At 38.2% G+C, this 18,229-nt stretch overlaps 1 protein-coding gene across 1 annotated transcript in view; it reads left to right on the forward strand.

The window, feature by feature from the left end:
* Window positions 1–17,151, forward strand: part of MIOS (meiosis regulator for oocyte development) — a 42,109-nt gene extending 24,958 nt beyond the window's left edge. Inside the window, exons 7-11 of the mRNA XM_056118493.1 lie at window positions 2,824–2,982; window positions 11,633–11,785; window positions 13,714–13,918; window positions 15,229–15,358; window positions 16,941–17,151. Coding sequence (XP_055974468.1) covers window positions 2,824–2,982; window positions 11,633–11,785; window positions 13,714–13,918; window positions 15,229–15,358; window positions 16,941–17,037 — 744 coding nt within the window. The 3' untranslated portion in view covers window positions 17,038–17,151. The remainder of the gene's footprint in view (window positions 1–2,823; window positions 2,983–11,632; window positions 11,786–13,713; window positions 13,919–15,228; window positions 15,359–16,940) is intronic.
* Window positions 17,152–18,229: the final 1,078 nt, after the last annotated feature.

Consider the following 18,229-nt stretch of genomic DNA (forward strand, 5'->3'; position numbering starts at 1 on the left):
AGGAACGCCAAGAGAGAGATAGCCACAAAAAGTCGCCTATCTTCAAAAACTCTTGAGCTAATTCGCCAGGGTGGTTTGGCGCATGCCTCAGGCAACCGCAAGCTAACGTCCGAGCTTGCAAAGCAGTGCAGAGATGCGATCAAGGAAGACCTCAAAGAGAGAAGAGCAGAAGTACTGGTAGATGCGGCAGAAGCCGGGAAAAGTATTCGTAAGGCCCGCCTGTCCTTCGCCAACTATAAGACCAAGATGACTGCCCTCCGACGTCCTGATGGATCCATCACATCCTCCAGAACGGCAATGGAGAAGATTATCCATGACTTCTACTCAAATCTCTTCGATAGCCATGTCCACTTGCCGACATACCAAATTCCACAGGATGGATATGTCGTTCCCAACGTTCTCCCTTCCGAAATCCGACACGCCATTTCGTCGATAAAGAAACAAACAGCACCCGGCCCAGACAAGGTCAGACCTGAACACCTGAAGAACCTGCAGTCAGTACTCATCAATACACTGGCTCAGCTCTTCACTCGCTACCTGTCTGAATGCAAGGTTCCGTCCCAATGGAATACCAGCAGGACCGTACTACTGTTCAAGAAGGGAGACATCCATGACATTGGCAACTATCGCCTGATCTGCCTATTGTCTGTCATCTACAAGTTGTTCACTCGAGTCATCCTGAATAGGATTGGCAGAACACTAGACGAAGGACAACCATGCGAGCAAGCAGGGTTCCACAAAGGATTCAGCACCATCGACCATATCCACACGATAACCAAGCTCATTGAGTTTTCTCGGGAGTTCAAGATGCCGCTCTGCTTAACGTTCATTGATTTAAAGAAGGCCTTTGATTCTGTTGAGATGGAAGCAGTCATTGAAGCCCTAGCCAATCAGGGCATTCAAGCCCAATACATCAGGATCCTCCGTGAGCTGTACTGCGGATTCACTACCAGGATCTCACCATTCTACAAAGAAGTAATCATTGATGTCAAGAGAGGGGTTCGGCAGGGTGATACCATTTCACCGAAACTCTTCAGTGCCACCTTCGAGAACATCATGCGACGACTGGAATGGGAAGGAATGGGAGTGAAGATAGATGGTCGGCAACTACACCACCTCCGCTTTGCTGATGACATTGTTTTAATAACACCAAACATCAGCCAAGCGGCACAAATGCTGGCCGACTTTGACCGTGAGTGTGGAAAGGTAGGACTACAGCTGAATCTTAAGAAGACAATGTTTATGAGAAACAGCCTCGTTCCTGACACCCCATTTGCTCTCAATGGAACGACCATCTCCGAATGCAACAGCTATGTGTACCTAGGTCGAGAGGTCAACATGACAAATGACCTGGCACCCGAGCTGCGCAGGAGGAAGAGAGCGGCTTGGAACGCCTTCAAGAACGTCGAAGAAATAGCTAAGAGGACGAAGAACCTCCGGCTCCGGGCACATCTCTTTGATTCCACTGTTCTTCCTGCATTAACATATGCCTCAGAGACCTGGGCCCTACGCAAACAGGATGAGAACGCCATTCAGGTCTTCCAAAGAATAATAGAAAGCCATGCTTGAAATATCACGTTTCACTCAAATGAGAGAACGAATCCGGAGTTCTGACATCTGTCGACGATCAAGGATCAAGGGACGCTGTGTCATTTGCCAAGGTGTCGAAAATCAGATGGGCTGGTCACGTAATGAGATTTAAAGACGACCATTGGACTAGAGCTGTTACTGATTGGATTCCACGGGATGTCAAGGGACCGCGTGGCCGCCCACCTACCAGATGGTCAGACTTCTTCGTCAAGATCATGAACGATCGGTTTGAGGCTCTTCATATTCCCGGAGCGAACAGATGCCATTGGGCTACACTAGCACGCGACAGGGACAAATGGAGACGTTACTGGCGACCACTCGAGCAAATCGACGACTAACGGGAAGTTAAGTGATTAAGTGATATGGATGGAACTTGAAGTGACATCCTAAGTTAAGGGAGTCATTTGCCAGATGTTTTTTTTCATACGTTGAGTATAAATAGTAACTGTGTGAAAGAACTAGCAAAATACAACAAAAATACTGTAGAAAATATTGTGTCAAACAGGGAAGAAGTGAAAGAGGGCATAGGAAGAGTAAATGGAGAGGTTAATAAAGTGTGAAATTCAAAATTTTACATATACTTCAAAATATTATAGTCATATAAGCCAATGCTTAGTCCAAAAATTTTGTAAAAATGTTTTAATTAGTAAAAATAAAAAGCAATAGTAAAAGTAAAATGTTTAGTTAGTATTTTAGTTTATTTTTATCTATGAGAGTGAGACTGGTCAGCAGATGGAGATGTTAAACATACCTCTTAGGCAGTATATAAAAGAATTTCCTTAATTTCTGGTTATGCATATACTGTGTATATAGTGAGAAATGCAGATATCGTTATGCATATGCATGTATAGTTACGCATGTGCTATTTTTATAGTGAGAAATGCACACAAATAATTAGTAATAAAAGTGCCAAGGTATTATAATAATAAGACAGTGCTAGGGGAAATTAAAAGAACTTTAACCAGAGTTGGGTAAGATGAAGTCAGGAAGACTTTACAAGATATTTTTGATAACTTTGAATTTCTCTTCAACTCAGATTCTGTATCTATATTATATCATTCTATAATAGCAGAAATTTTGCAAAATGGGTCTAGTTCTCTTTAAAATGAAAATTTGCAACCATTTTGTTCTAAATGTTTTTCTTAGGAATAATATAGTTTCAAATGTAGAAATTTTGAAGTACAGAATATGTTGTAAAACTGATTACTTAATAAAATTACTTGAATTTTCCAGTTAAATAGATACATTGAAAAGTTGACCAATGAGATGAAAGAGGCTGGAAATTTAGAAGGAATACTGCTTACAGGCCTTACTAAGGATGGAGTGGACTTAATGGAGAGTTACGTTGATAGAACCGGAGATGTTCAAACAGCGAGTTATTGCATGTTACAGGTGAGTATAGTGTGGCAACAGTTAGTAGGGGGGATGGTGCTTAATAGTTAATTAATAATTAATTAATAATTGCATCACTGCATTTTCCCCTTATTTAATGAATATGCCCTAAAGGCATTTTGCTTTCACCCATTCACTTAATCTATAGAGAGAACTTCTACTCTAACCTTTTTCCATTTGGTTATCCAGTTTTTCCCCTTTACTTAGGGAAATGTCATTTTTGAATTTATGTATATTTCAAATAAAGTGGAGAAACATCAACAATTTCTCAAATTTTTAAAAATTTATTTTCCTTTTTATTGAGGTATCATAGTTTACAATAGTACTAAGGACATTGTTTTATAATTGCAGAACTCCTATAGAACTATACCAGTGTTGCATGCTGAGATAGTTTATTTCGGGGAGACCTGTTCTGAACACCTTTATTATCATAACTAGTTATGCACTTGAATTGTGTAAGCTTTCTGGCTTTCTTTTGAAAGAAACTTTAGTCTGGTAATCAGGTGCTTTTAATTTATAGCATTATTCTCCCATTGTTCATTGATTTTCTCAAGCAGACACCAGTAACGTCTCCATTGTGAGATTTGTTACTGTTTTTGGCATATTGAATACATCATGGTTAGCTTGCCAGGCTTTGCCGTGTGGGTGAGATACTCTCGGTAGCTTGCCGGGCTCCGAGAAGGGCGGAGGAGTCCAACCAGGGTTGGCCTGGGTCGGCTGTGTGCAAGGCAAGTGCCTTGCCACTGTGCTATCACTTCATATTTATTTGATCAATTAAATTTCCATTTGGGTTTTGTTTTTATTTGTTGCAAGGAGGGTGTGAGGACTGCACACCCAGTGATACTAGAGCTTACTCCTGGCATTACTCATGGGACCATATGTGGGCTGGGGATTGAGCACGGGTTGGCTGGTTTAACCCCTATACTATGTTTTTCACTCTTTCCCTATGTTCTCTAGAGCGCGAGTAAATAGTTCAGCATTTCACTTTATTTTGTTGGTTGGCTCTCTTTAGTGATTTTATTTTTATTTTTTTTGGATCATACCGAGCTTGCTTGGGGGCTACTCCTGACTCAGTGCTCAGGGATTACCACTCCTGGTTGTACTTTGAGTAGTATGCGGTGCTGATGCTCTATCTAACCTGGGACTTTAACATACAGAGCATGTGGTCTGATCCTTTGACATATCTTCCCAAACTACTTTTTACTTTTTAGCAATATGAGTTTTCATTATATTTTCAAAAATGATTTGTTCTAATTTTATTTTATTTATATTTTTTATTGTGTCACCATGAGATATAGCAAAGTTATTTATGGTCGGGTTTCATTTATACAGTATTCTGACACCCATCCCTCCACTAGTGTACATTTTCCACCACCAGTGTCCCCAGTTTCCCTCCCACCATCGTTCTATAGCAGATACTTTTCTTCTGTCTGTCTGTTTGTCTGTCTCTCTCTCTCCCCCTCTTCCCTTTGTCCTCCCTTCCTCCTTCCTTTCCTTTATCCCTCCCTCCCTACTTCCCTCCCTCCCTCCTTACCTCCTTACCTTCCTTTCTTCCTTTCTTCCTTAATGGTCATTATGGAAGATACTGAGAGGTTATCCTGTTTGTTTCTTTACCTATTTTCAGTACATACCTCTTACTCAGAATGATTATTTCCAGCTATCTATATCATAGTGGTCTCCTCTCTGTCCCAGCTGCCTTCTCTCCAGGCACTTGAGGCAGGTTTTCAACCGTGGACTAATCCTCCTGGCCCTTGTTTCTACTGTCCTTGGGTGTTAGTCTTATATTGTGTTTGTTTGTTTTTAATCTCATCAAAGAGTTCAATTATTCTATGTCTAGTCCTCTTCCTCTGATTTACTTTTTACTCAGCATGATACTCTCCATGTACATTCATTTATAAGAGAATTTCATAGTTTCATTTTCCCTTGGAGCTGCATATTTCATAGCATAGTTGTATACCATAGTTTCTTTGACCAGTCATCTATTCTCAGCTTATAGAAGTGCAGATGGCATTTCTGCTGTGTGTTTTTGGGCTCCTGGGGTATATTCCCAGAAGTGGTATGGCTGGGTCACACGGAATCTCAATTTCTAGCTTTTCAAGGAATGTCCATATTGTTTTCCAAAAAGACTGGACCAGTCGGCATTCCCACCAACAATGAAAAAGAGTCCCTTTCTCCCTGCATCCACATCAGCATTTGTTGCTCTTGTTCTTTTGATGTGTGCCCGTCTCTGTTGTGTGAGATGGGATCTCATGATTGTTTCGATTTGCATCTCCCTGATTAGTGATATAGAGCATTTTTTCATGTGTCTTTTGGCCATTTGTATTTCTTTTTTGAGGAAGTGTCTGTTAATTTCTTCTCCCCATTTTTTGATGGGGTTGGATTTTTTTTTTCTTGTAAAGTTTTACCAGTGCCTTGTATATTAACTCTTTATCAGATTTGTACTGCATAAATAAATTTTCCCAATCCGTGGGCTGTCTTTTTATCTTGGTCTTCTGGAGTGATAGCACAGCGGTAGGGAGTTTGCCTCGGATGCAGTCAACCTGGCCGAGCTGAATTGGATTACTCTGCCCCTCCTGGAGAGCCCGGCAAGCTACCGAGAGTATCTCGCCCCCATGGCAAAGCCTGGCAAGCTACCCATGACGTATTCAGTATGCTAAAAAAAGTAACAACAAGTCTCACAATGGAGATGTTACTGGGCCCACTCGAGCAAATCGATGAACAACAGGAGTCCAGTGTTTGTTATTTCTTTTAAGGTACAGAACCTTCTTAGTTTAATATAGTCCCATTTGTTTATCTTTGCATCCACTTGTTTGGTCAGCAGTGTTTTATCCTTGAAGATTACTTCAGCTTCAGTATCATGGACTGCCCACATTTATTTCCATGTATCAGGTTTGTTACTGAGATCTTTAATCCATTTTGATCTGACTTTTGTGCCTGGTCAAAGAGATCTAAGTTTATTTTTTAGCATGTAGCTGCCCAGTTTTCACAGCACCACTCGTTGAAGAGGCTTTTCTTGCTCCACTTCACATCTCTTGCTCCTTTAGCAAAGACTAGGTGATCATATAGCTGAGAATCGGTATCTGGATGTTCAGCTCTATTCCATTGGCAGGTCTGTCTTTATTCTAAGACCATGCTGTTTTGATTACTACTGCTTTGTAGTAGAGTTTGAAATTGGGGAAGGTGATGCCTCCTGTCTTTTCCTCCAAGGATTGCTTTAGCTACTTGTGGGGTTTATTTTTCCATATGAATTTTAAGACTGTTAGATCTGTTTGAAAAATGTTATGGATATACTGTAGGGACAGCATTGAATATATATAGTGCTTTAGGGAGTATTGCCATTTTGACAATTTTAATACCTTTTGTCCATGAACATATTTTCTCATGTCCTTTTTTATTTCTTGAATTAGCATTTTGAAATTTTTTTTGGTACAGATTCTTTACCTCTTTAGTTAAGCAAATTCTGAGGTACTACTTGATTTTCTGAGGCATAATTGTGATCGGGATGTTTTTCCTAACATCTCTTTTTTCTCTTTATTTGTATATAGGAAAGCCATGGTCTTTTGGGTATTGATTTTGTAACCTGATACTTTACTAAACAAATATATTGTTTCCAGGAAAATTTTTGAAAATATTTAGGATTTCCTAAGTGTAGTATAAAGTATATTTTTCTAAGTATAGTATAATATATATATATATTTTTTTTAAGTGTAGCAAATAGTGAAAGCTTGACTTTTTTCCTTTTCTATCTGATACCTTGATATCTTTTTCTTGCCTAAATGCTATGGCACAAACTTTCATTACTATGTTGAATAGGAATGGAGAGAGTGGACAACCTTGTCTTGTGCCTGGTCTTAGGGGGAAAGCGTTTAGTTTTTCTCCATTGAGGATTATGCTTTCTGTGGGCTTCTAGTAGATGGCTTTGTATTGAGGAAAGTCCTTCAACTTCCATTTTGTTTAGAGTTTTTTTTTTTAGCAATGTAGGAATATGCTATTTATTCTGCCATTGATTAAGCTGATTGAAATGGGCATAAACTCCACATGTTGAGAGTTTTATTATAAATGGGTGCTGGATCTTGTCAAGTACTTTCTCTGCATCTATTGATATGATCATATGTTTTTTTAAAACTGTTACGTTGTATTATGTTGATTGACTACAGAAATGAAATTGTCCCTGCATCTCCGAGATGAATCCTACTTGATCTTGGAGTATGATCATTTTGAGGAGTCATTGGATTCTGTTTGCTAGTATTTTGTTTAGGATCTTTGCATCTGTGTTCATCAGGGATACTGGCTATTTTCTTTTTATGTGGTGTGTCTGTCAGCTTTTGGTCAGGGTGAAATCTGCTTCATAGAAATTGTTGGAAGTGTTTCTGCATCTTCATTTTCCTGGAAAAGCTTGAAAGGGATTGTCAGTAGGTCCTCTTTAAAGGTTTGGAAGAATTCAGTAGTGAATCTATCTGGGTCAGGGTTTTTGATTTTGGGAAGAGTTTTGATTACCGTTTCAATTTACTCAATGGTAATAGGTCTGTTCAGATATTCCAAATCTTCTTGGTTCAGCCTTGGGAGGTTATAGAAATCTAGGAATTTATCCATTTCTTCAAAGTTCTCTTGTTTCATGGCATAAAGATTCTCTGTGTACTCAGTGTAATCTCTGATTCTAAGAATTTCTGTAGTTCTCTTGTGATGCCCTCCTTTGCAATATCTGATTTGCTTTATTAGGGTTCTTTCTCTCTGTTTCTTTATTAGTCTTGTTAGTGGTTTATCAGTTTTGTTTATTTTCTCAAAGAACCGGTTCTTGGTTTCATTGACTTTTTTTGGGGGGGTAGGGGATTTTTTTTGGGGATTACAGCTCGTTTATTTCTGCTCTAAGTTTTATTATTTCCTCCCTGGTTTGGGCTCCTTTTGTTGGTCTTTTTCCAAGATCTTAAGCTATGAGGTTAAGTTAACTTATGTGGGCCCTTTTTTTTTCTTCCTAATGAATGCTTATAGACCTATAAACTTTGCTTTTAACACTGCTTTTGCTGTGTCCTACAGTTCTGGTAGCTCATGTCCTCATTCTCTTTTGTTTCCGGGAATCTTTTGATTTCCTCTTTAATTTCCTCTCGAACCCACTGCTTGTTTAGTAGCAAGGTGTTAAATTTCCAGGTGCTTGATTTGATTCACTGTTTCTGTGTGTGATTCACTTCTGTTTTTGGTGCATTATGGTCTGAAAGGGCTGGAACCATAGAACAGCTGGTAGGGCATTTGCCTTGCATGCAGCAAATCCAGGTTCATTTCCTCTGCCCCTCTAAGAGAGCCTGGCAAGCTACCAAGAGTATCTCGCCTGCACGGCAAGCTACCATGATGTATTTCATATGCCAAACACAGCAACAAGTCTCACAATGGAGACGTTACCAGGCCTGCTCGAGGAAATCTATGAACAACGGGAAGACAGTGCTACAGTGCTATGATCTGAAAAGATAGTTGGAACAATTCCTGTTCTCTTAATTTTATGGAAGTATGTTTTGTGGCCCAGCGTATGGTTTATTTAAGAGAATGTCCCATGTGCACTGGAGAAGAAGAAACTATCAGCTTTTTATTTTTTTTTGAAACTTTCAGCTTTTTAGGGATGAAAAGTCCTATATGTATCTGCTAACTCCCTCTATCCATTTCTTCTCTCAAATAAAGTATCTCCTTGATGAGCTTTAGTCTGGTTGATCTATGTAGAGGTGACAAAGCAGTGTTGAAATCTCCAATTACTATTATGTTGCTATCAAGGTCTTTCTTCAAGTTTATTAGCAGTTGCTTTAAGTATTTTGCTGGTCCCTTATTAGATGTCTATACATTAAGAGAGTGTAAATTCTTCCTTTTGTACAGATCCTTTAACCATTTAAAAGTGATCTTCACTCTCTCTTATAACCTTCTTCAGCCTAAAGTCTGTGTGGTCCGATACTAGTATGGCCACCCCAGCTTTTTTGAGGGAGTTGTTTACTTGGAGAATTGTTTTTGAGCCTTTAACTTTAAGTCTGTGTTTGCTTTGATTGTTCAGATGTGTGTTTTGCAGGCATCTGAGTATTGAGTTCATTTTTCTAATCCATCCTTTCACTCTGTCCCTTGTTTTTATTGAAACTTATTAAGAAAGATATGAGGGGAAAGAAAGAAAGAAAACACAGGCTTCTCCAGAGTGGAAATAAGCCAGCTAAGAAACAGAGACAAGCAAGTGAGATACGTATTCAAGAGAGAACATGAGCTTGACGTGCAAGCCTTCCTTTGGCTTTTGTCTAATATTTCCACTGATAGAGATTAACTGGTGGTGGCATATCGTATAGGCTTTATTTTCTCCTTCCTTCCTTCCTTCCTTCCTTCCTTCCTTCCTTCCTTCCTTCCTTCCTTCCTTCCTTCCTCCCTCCCTCCCTCCCTCCCTCCCTCCCTCCCAATTGGTGCTTGGGGTCTATTTCTGGCTTGGTGTACAGTAGTGACCCCCTTCTCCCTGCCGTGGTCCTCAGGCAACCTATATGGTGCTGGGAAGACAGTGGTCAATATAGCAGCATAGAAGAAAAAGTGCTTTAGCTTCTTTACTATTTGTCTGGCTTCTCAGCTCAGTTTTCACTGAAAATACTTATATTCATCTTGCTTTTCTTTCAGTTCTTTAAAGATACTTGTTTCATAGTCATTTAGCTCCATCTTTTTTCAAAAGAAGTCAGTTATTCTAACCTGATTTCCTCTGTGTATTGTTCCATTCCCCCCTCACTGCCCTATGGCCGTTTTCAAGATTTTCTTTTCTTTTCAGCAGTTTATCCTTGTGTTTTTGTGGCAATAGCAGCTTAATTTGTGGGTAAGTTTGACATATTTTGGAGACATTAAATTTTTTTGTCTGCCTCAATTCTATTTTCTTCTTGGCCTCTTTAGTTCATATATATATATTAAACCATTTGATATTGTTTCACAGGTGCCTGTGCTTTTTTCCTTTTGTATTTCAGGTTGGAAAGTTCTGTTGATTTGTCTGTATGTGTGAGATCTTGAGTTTAATCCCCAGTAGGAAGAATCAGATGTTTATAAGCATATATCTAATTTGCCTATGAATTAGTTTACTTTTAGTTTCTATAAACTACTAGGTCAATTTCTATGAGGTTTAATTTCCTTGACATTGAACCACATTTATCTTTCTTTACATTTCTTCTGAATTTTAATAGAATACTGGATATTCTGTATAGTACGTTAACATCGTCTGGATGTTTAGTGATTTGCTGCTCATTTTGGTTTTATATCTTGTTACTGGTTTTTTGCAGATTACTTCCTAAATACTCCTAATTTGTTTATAATTCATCTCTGAATTTTTTTTTCTGTATATTTTGTCAGAGCTTGATTTTAGGTTTTATCTAATGAAGACCCACCACATATAAATTTGACTATATATTAGTGTTTTTTACTAATATGGAAAAGAAAGTTAATGTATCAAGATTTCTTATTTCTTTGTGAATTTTCTTTTCAAGTCAGGGATATAGTCTACTTAGTTCTAGTTGTTGTGAATTGAGATTTAGCATTTCTGATTTTTAAAAAAATGAAATGGCCATTTAAGAGTTCTTTATATTCTCGTAGCTAAATTTAATTGTGGTACCTATTAGCATCTCTTTTCCTAAATTCAACCAGGAAGATGAATTGTTGGCTTTTAGGTCATTGGGCCTTAAACTTTAATAAAAAAAAACAGAATTAGACTTGCTGACTTGGTATAATATTGCATACCATGCACAGTTATACCATTAGTAGAAACCAACTTAAATAAATGAAGCTTTCATCAATTATTTTATCTTTATCCTCATTCGGTGTTAGCTTCTGGCAAAAAAGAAACCCAGTTATTCTGAGATTTATATTTATGTGACCTGGAATCCTCTTGTTTAGCCAACATACTTTAAAATTAAAATAATCCAAAAGAACAAAAGCAACCGGTGTTTGTGTGGATGTGGTGAGAAGGGGACTCTCCTTCACTGCTGGTGGGAATGCCGACTGGTTCAGCCCTTCTGGAAAACAGTATGGACATTCCTCAAAATATTAGAAATTGAGCTCCCATTTGACCCAGCAATACCACTACTGGGAATATATCCCGGAGAGGCAAAAAAGTACAGTCCAAGTGACATCTGCACTTTTATGTCCATTGCTGCACTGTTCACAATAGCCAAAATTTGGAAAAAACCCAAGTGCCTGAGAACAGGTGTCTGGTTAAGGAAACTTAAGAATAGCCAAGATAAGTACCAGGAGGTTCACTCCATGGCTTGGAGGCCAGCCGCATATGCTGGGGAAGAAGGCAGTTCAGATAGAGAGGGGAGCACCAAGTAAAGGGCATTGGGAGGATCTTCCCAGGATGAGAGATGCTGCTGAAAATAGACTTTAGACCGAACATGATTGCAACTCAGTGCCTCTTTCGCAAACCACAGCACCCAAAAGGAGAGAGAGAACAAAAGGGAATGCCCTGCCACAGGGGTGGGGTGGGATGAGGGGCGTGGGGGTGGGAGGGATGCTGGGAGCATTGAAGGTGGGGAAATGGGCACTGTGGAGGGATGGGTACTCAATCATTGTATAATTGAAACCCAAGCACAAAAATTTGTACGTCTACAACTGTACCTCATGGTGTTTCACTAATAAAAATTAAAAAAAAATTATATTTTCTTTCTAGGGCTCTCCTTTAGATGTTCTTAAAGATGAAAGGGTTCAATACTGGATTGAGAATTACAGAAATTTATTAGATGCCTGGAGGTTTTGGCACAAACGGGCAGAATTTGATATTCACAGGAGTAAGTTGGATCCTAGTTCCAAGCCATTAGCACAGGTAAGTACATTGTTTTAGAGAAAATAGCACTGTAGCACTGTCCTCCCGTTGTTCATTGTTTTGCTCGAGTGGGCACCAGCAACGTCTCCATTGTGAAACTTGTTACTGTTTTTGGCATATCAAATACACCACAGGGAGCTTGCGAGGCTCTGCTGTATGGGTGAGATACTCTCGGTAGCTTGCTGGGCTCTCCAAGAGGGACAGAGGAATGGAACCCGGATTGGCTGCATGTAAGGCAAACACCCTATCTGCCGTGCTATTGCTCCAGCCCTGAGAAAATAAGATTGTAACATGCTTATCAGTCTAGCCAAAAACCAATGTTCAAATTATAAGGATAAACCTAAGATTCAATTTAAATTGTTTTATTCACTCATTCTCTTTTTTATGTTGAGTTTCTAGACTTCCTTCTAGACTACACTTTGTCCTTGCTCTTTCTGTGTTTTGGTTTTGCTACTTTCTAGCAATCCTCTAAATGGCTTGAGCTTTATTTAATTTATTTTTTTCATTTTGGGTCATACCCGGCGATGCACAGGGGTTACTCCTGGCTCATGCACTCAGGAATTACTCCTGGTAATGCTCGGGGGACCATATGGGATGCTGGGAATTGAACCTGGGTCGGCCACGTGCAAGGCCAATGCCCTACCCGCTCTGCTATCACTCTAGCCTGGCTTGAGCTTTAAACACCCAACCTTAAGTGAATTTTAGAGCTATTTGAGTTTTTTCACTATATTTCAAGCCCCTTGAGAATTTGAATAATATCTTATAATTTTGTGTATAATCTATAAATTTCATACTTACACCTTATAATCTTATGAATTCCATTTATAAATTACATGTTTCTGCGTTCCTTATATGTTATTAGGTAGGGTTTTTGTTTAGCACTTTTGTTTAGCACTTTGTATATATTTCTGTCTTAATTACACAGAATATTTTTTCTTTCAGCATAAGCTTAAAACACATAAGATTAGTTATCACATAAAACACATGATAGATCACTATCTTCCAACATTAAATATTAGGTATATTCTTAATATGAGCACCGGATGGTGCCGTTTTATTAACTTGAAAGTTGAAACTTGGGTACTTATATTTAAATAACCCAAGCATTAGTAGAATAGTATTTAAAGATACTCATTACTTACCAATGTGGTGAGTGTTTCAGAGTCCAGGAGTAAAATGGACAGGGGTATGAGAGTTTGTATACCACGCAGATTGATGGTTCAACTTGAATTTGATCCGCGACGCCCCATATGATTCCCCAAACACCAACAGGAGTGATCTCTAGCATACAGTCAGGTGTCGGCCTTGAGTATCCACCAGATTTGGTCCCTGAAAAAATAGTAAAATGAACAGTTTCTTTTGCTTTTGTTCTCTTTACTATGAAAGGATTATAGCTATTTTGACTGTTTACCATGTAAGGATCTTTAATGCCACACATTGGTTTTGCGTATGTTGTTGGGGATCGAACTGAGGAATTCACACATGTGAGACAAGTACTCCTGCCACTGAGCTGTATCCCCATTCATTTTAACTCCTTTTATTTCAGAAAATATGTTGTCTTCTATGTAATAAAATTTGGAAGATTATATCAGTTCTGATTTACAGACCAATTTGGAAACTTGGTAACTCAGTAGGAATTCTGAGATCCTTGTTATTTTTTAAATGTTGGGACTCCAGTGTTTCCAAGTTTTTCTGTGGTTATCAGTGGTAATAGGAAGAATCTAACTAAAGAGAAGTAGCACAGAGGAAGTAATCAATGTAGAGGAAATATTAAAGTTTTTAAAGACTTGGAAAAATGAATTTTATTAAAATATGAAAGAAAAATTATTTAAGAGTCATTGGGATATAAGGAACATTCAGTCTTTTTTATCATTCCATTATGTAGTCCATGTGGATTATATTTATTTCTGCTTTCATTTGTATTATAGGTGTTTGTGAGTTGCAATTTCTGTGGCAAGTCTATCTCCTACAGCTGTTCAACTGTGCCTCATCAGGGCAGAGGTTTTAGTCAGTATGGTGTCAGTGGCTCACCAACAAAATCTAAAGTCACAAGTTGCCCTGGCTGTCGAAAACCCCTTCCTCGATGTGCACTTTGCCTCATTAATATGGGAACACCTGTCTCTAGCTGTCCTGGTATGACATAATTCTATAATATACTTTCCTTTTCTTTGTGTGTTTTTGGTGGTATTTGGGGATTTGGGTTTTTTTGTTTTTGTTTTTCTGGTCCGTAGGGGGGTAGGGGTACACTCAGCGGTGCTCAGGACTTGATTCTGGCTCTGTGTAAAGGAATCACTCCAGGAAGGTCTCTTAACCAGATATGGTACTGGGGTGAAACCCAGATTGGCTGTGTACAGGGCAGTGCTTTAGGTGCTATACAATTGCTCCAGCCCTGTAGTATACTTTCCTGAACAGAAATTGTTCTAACCAGGATTGGTTGCATGCAAAGAACCATCCAATGTTGAACAAATTGTATTATCTCTCCAACCTACAAAGATACTTTAATTTAATTTATTATTTTAGGAGAAAAAAATAGGCCAGAGAGACATAGTGCAGGAATACTGCTGTCATGAACATTTCTGCACATGTTTTCTTTACATATGTATAAAAGTTTCTACCTAGAAGTAGAATTTTTCGGTCATTATTTCAATATTTTACTTAATATTTTTAAAATTTTGGCTTTGTGCTACCCCAATAGTGCTCAGGTATTATTCCTGGCTCTTTGTTCAGGGATCACTCCTGGTAGTGCTCAGAGGACCATATACCATCTAGAATCAGAGTCAGCCATGTGCAGGGAAAGTACTTTAATCCTATTAGTTTCTCTCTGCCTCTGTTACTTATGATCTTATTGGCTGGAGGAACACCCTGCTGTGTCAGGGCTTACTTCTGGATCTGTGGTCAGGGATCATTCCTATCTGGGAGAAGTAGAGGGGACCATATGTGGTACCAGGGATTGAACCTAAATCAGCTACGTTCAAGGCAAGGACTGTACTTGCTGTAGTATCTCCTACTCTTAATTAAGATTTTTATGTTTGTTCAAAAAGATTTGCCTACAACTTTCCCTTTCATATTATCTTTGTCTGGTTTTAGGAGAAAAGTCGTAACTGCAGCATTAAGTACATCATTCTTAGTTACTCTTTGAAAGGGTTTGTGTAGATGTAAATGACCTGTTCCTGATGGAATGCATGCATTGTATGTGGAGTTCTAAATTCAGCTCCTGACTGCATGACCCCTAAACACTATGAAGACCGACTGACCATGAAAAACAAGCCGGGAATAGCCCCCAAATAAGGATTATTACATCTAAGCTAAATTGTAGCATTAAAGTGGCTATTTCAATATATTATATGATTTATATTTTGACATAGTTTTAGATATTTCTTTTAAGAGACTTTGAATAAAATATTGTGGCTCAGCTAATGAAGATTGTTTCCCTTGACTCATAGGAGGATCCAAATCAGATGAAAAAGTAGACCTGAGCAAGGACAAAAAATTAGCTCAATTTAACAACTGGTTTACATGGTGTCACAATTGCAGGCATGGTGGCCATGCTGGACATATGCTTAGTTGGTTCAGGTAATCAGCACATTCCTTTAATTTGCTTAGAGCTAGAGAAGTAAATTGATTGTTAAATAGTTCATGTTTTTTTTTTTTATGCAAGAACTTATTTTTTTTTTTTTTGTCACTTGAGATTTTTAAAAAGTTGCTAGCATTTCTGCCATTTTCTGGTATAAAATTAATACTTAGGAAAGAAATAACGTTACAGATTAGTTAAATGTTTGTTAAATTGTATTGTTTAACTTTTGTGTGGGAAAGGTTATGCTTTTTTGTTTTGTTTTCAGCTGGCTAGCTTGTCATATACAGTTGACACTTAAACAGCAGGGGAGGGGGTGCCAGCCTCTGAAAATCTTAAAAATTTCTTAAGATTTTTTTCATTCTTCCCTAAATTTAACTACATTTATCCCTTGGTATCTGCAGAAAGATTGTTTCAGGACCAACACACCCTTTTGTTCCCATGCATACCATAAATATAAAATATTTAAATATATATATAAAAAATAAAAAGTCTATACAAGATTATATGTAATCCGCTATTCAGCATAATCTATATCTGTGATTCCTACTATTCATGGATATTTAAATTCCTCATAGTCTGCCTTTTGTATTGTAGGTTTCCATAGCCACATTTTTGGGTTCTTTTTTTTTTTTTTTTTTTTTTTTTTTTTTTTTTTGCTTTTTGGGTCACACCTGGCGACGCACAGTGGTTACTCCTGGCTTTGCACTCAGGAATGACTCCTGGCGGTGCTCAGGGGACCAGATTGGATGCTGGGAATCGAACCCAGGTCGGCCGCATGCAAGGCAAACGCCCTACCTGCTGTACTATCACTCCAGCCCCTCCATAGCCACATTTTATTTTTTCAGAGCCACTTTTGATGAATTCTTGAATAGAAAACAGAAAGAGAAGAAATATTTTTGTAAAAGTAGACCTGTGAAATTCTAAACAATTTTTGTTCCTGGATCAATTGTATAATACATAGTATGAAAGTGAATTTATAAATTAAATGATGGGTAGATATGAGAGTATTATATTGGTTGTCTTTTAAGTAAGCTGTCTTTAACTAAATAAGATATGTTTACCTCTCATGTTTTTAACTTTCACTTTCAACAGTAGCATGGGTCTGTGCTCCTCTTTGTCATTGTCAACGTTATTTATTTATTTATTGCTTTTTGGGTCACACCCTGCAATACACAGGGGTTACTCCTGGCTCTGCACTCAGGAATTACTCCTGGCATTGCTCGGGGGACCATATGGGATGCTGGGAATCGAACCTGGGTCGGCCACGTGCAAGGCAATTGCTCTATCTGCTGTGCTGTTGCTCCAGTCCCTGTCATTGTCCGCTTTAAATTTTAAACACATCCTGTCATCTTCAGAGCTGTGATTAAGATATCTTGTTATATATTTAGAAAGTAAAGGTATTTATTTTTTAGTACCTTCTTCCCCACAGTTTCCTTTGACTTTTTAATACTTTCACCTTTGGTTTGAATTTGTTGTTGCTTTTCAAAAACTATTTTGATAACTTATAGATAAATATTGGTACAATGATAAATCTACATATGCATGTGTAATTTAAATTTTTAACTGTTACTTATTTTTTAGGGACCATGCAGAATGCCCAGTGTCTGCATGTACGTGTAAATGTATGCAGTTGGATACAACGGGGAATCTGGTACCTGCAGAGACTGTCCAGCCATAAAATATTACTACTATAGAGAAACCTTCAGGTGTGGCTGTCCTTCATAGCTCAAACACATACCTCAGAAAAAGCCACTCAAGACTCCTGTGGTGGGAAAATAAATTATTCTCTCAATCAGCAGTTTGATGTTTGAGTGACTTTGATGTGTTTTTCAGAGATAAATGCTGCTGAAAGTCTGTTCAGTAGATTGAAAAAGTTCATTTGGGAGAACTTTGTAGGGTTCTGTTGAAATTAAGTCCACAGTGCAAGCTGAGTTTTTGGCAAAACCAAGAACAGACCTTCAATGTTGTGTCTTCCAACCTGAAATTGGATATTCTTCAGTAAAATCTGTATACTTTTTGAAATACAATAAAATGTCTAATTCACAGATGCAGCTAATAGAATCGGAGAAGTCTCTGTTCCACACTAGAAAATAAATTTTATTAATGTATGGTTGGAGTATATTTTCAATGAGCCTATTTCCTCATGCATTTTATTTTTTTTTTGAGATAAGAAATCTTTGCACACAGATCATTACTATATTCTAGCAAAGAAAGAATTAAGAATGTATCTAACAGTGTTTCTCTCCTGTGGAAAAAAATACACAGTATTTCAGGGGAATGAACGTATTATAAACTTTTAGATTCTAGTTTCTTTCATTGTGGTTTATTTTCAAAGATTTTCTTCCTGGGGCCAAATGATAGTATGGTGGGTAAGGCACTTGCATTGCATCACCAGTCGACCTGGGTTTTGATCCCTGGCACTCTATATACATATATAGTCCCCTAAGTCTTATCAGGAGTGATCCCTGAGCTCCAAACCAAAAGTAAGCCCTGAGCACCGCTAGTAAATAACAGAATAGATTTTCCTCGTCATATGTTTATCCCTTTCAGAGCATTTTTCTGAACACAAAGTCTATTCAAGATTACATGTAACCAACTATTCAGCATAATCTCTTATCTGTGTATCCTACTGTCAAGTTCTTTCCTGTTCTGAAATTCCCTATTTTCCCACCCCCACCTCACCCTCTGCCCCCAGTAAATTTAGAGAGACACTTGGGAAAACAGAGTCACATTGCTGCCAGTTTTATAAGTTTCTATAAGTATTTTGGTGTCATTTCAGGGACTTAATCCTAATATTTACTTTTTCTTTCTACAACTAGATAATTGTAAAATATAAAATAGGGGCCAGAGTGATTGTACCGTGTGTAGGG

The sequence above is a fragment of the Sorex fumeus genome, unplaced genomic scaffold (assembly GCF_029834395.1).
Source record: "Sorex fumeus unplaced genomic scaffold, SorFum_2.1 ptg000037l, whole genome shotgun sequence".
NCBI classification, from domain to species: Eukaryota; Metazoa; Chordata; class Mammalia; order Eulipotyphla; family Soricidae; genus Sorex; species Sorex fumeus.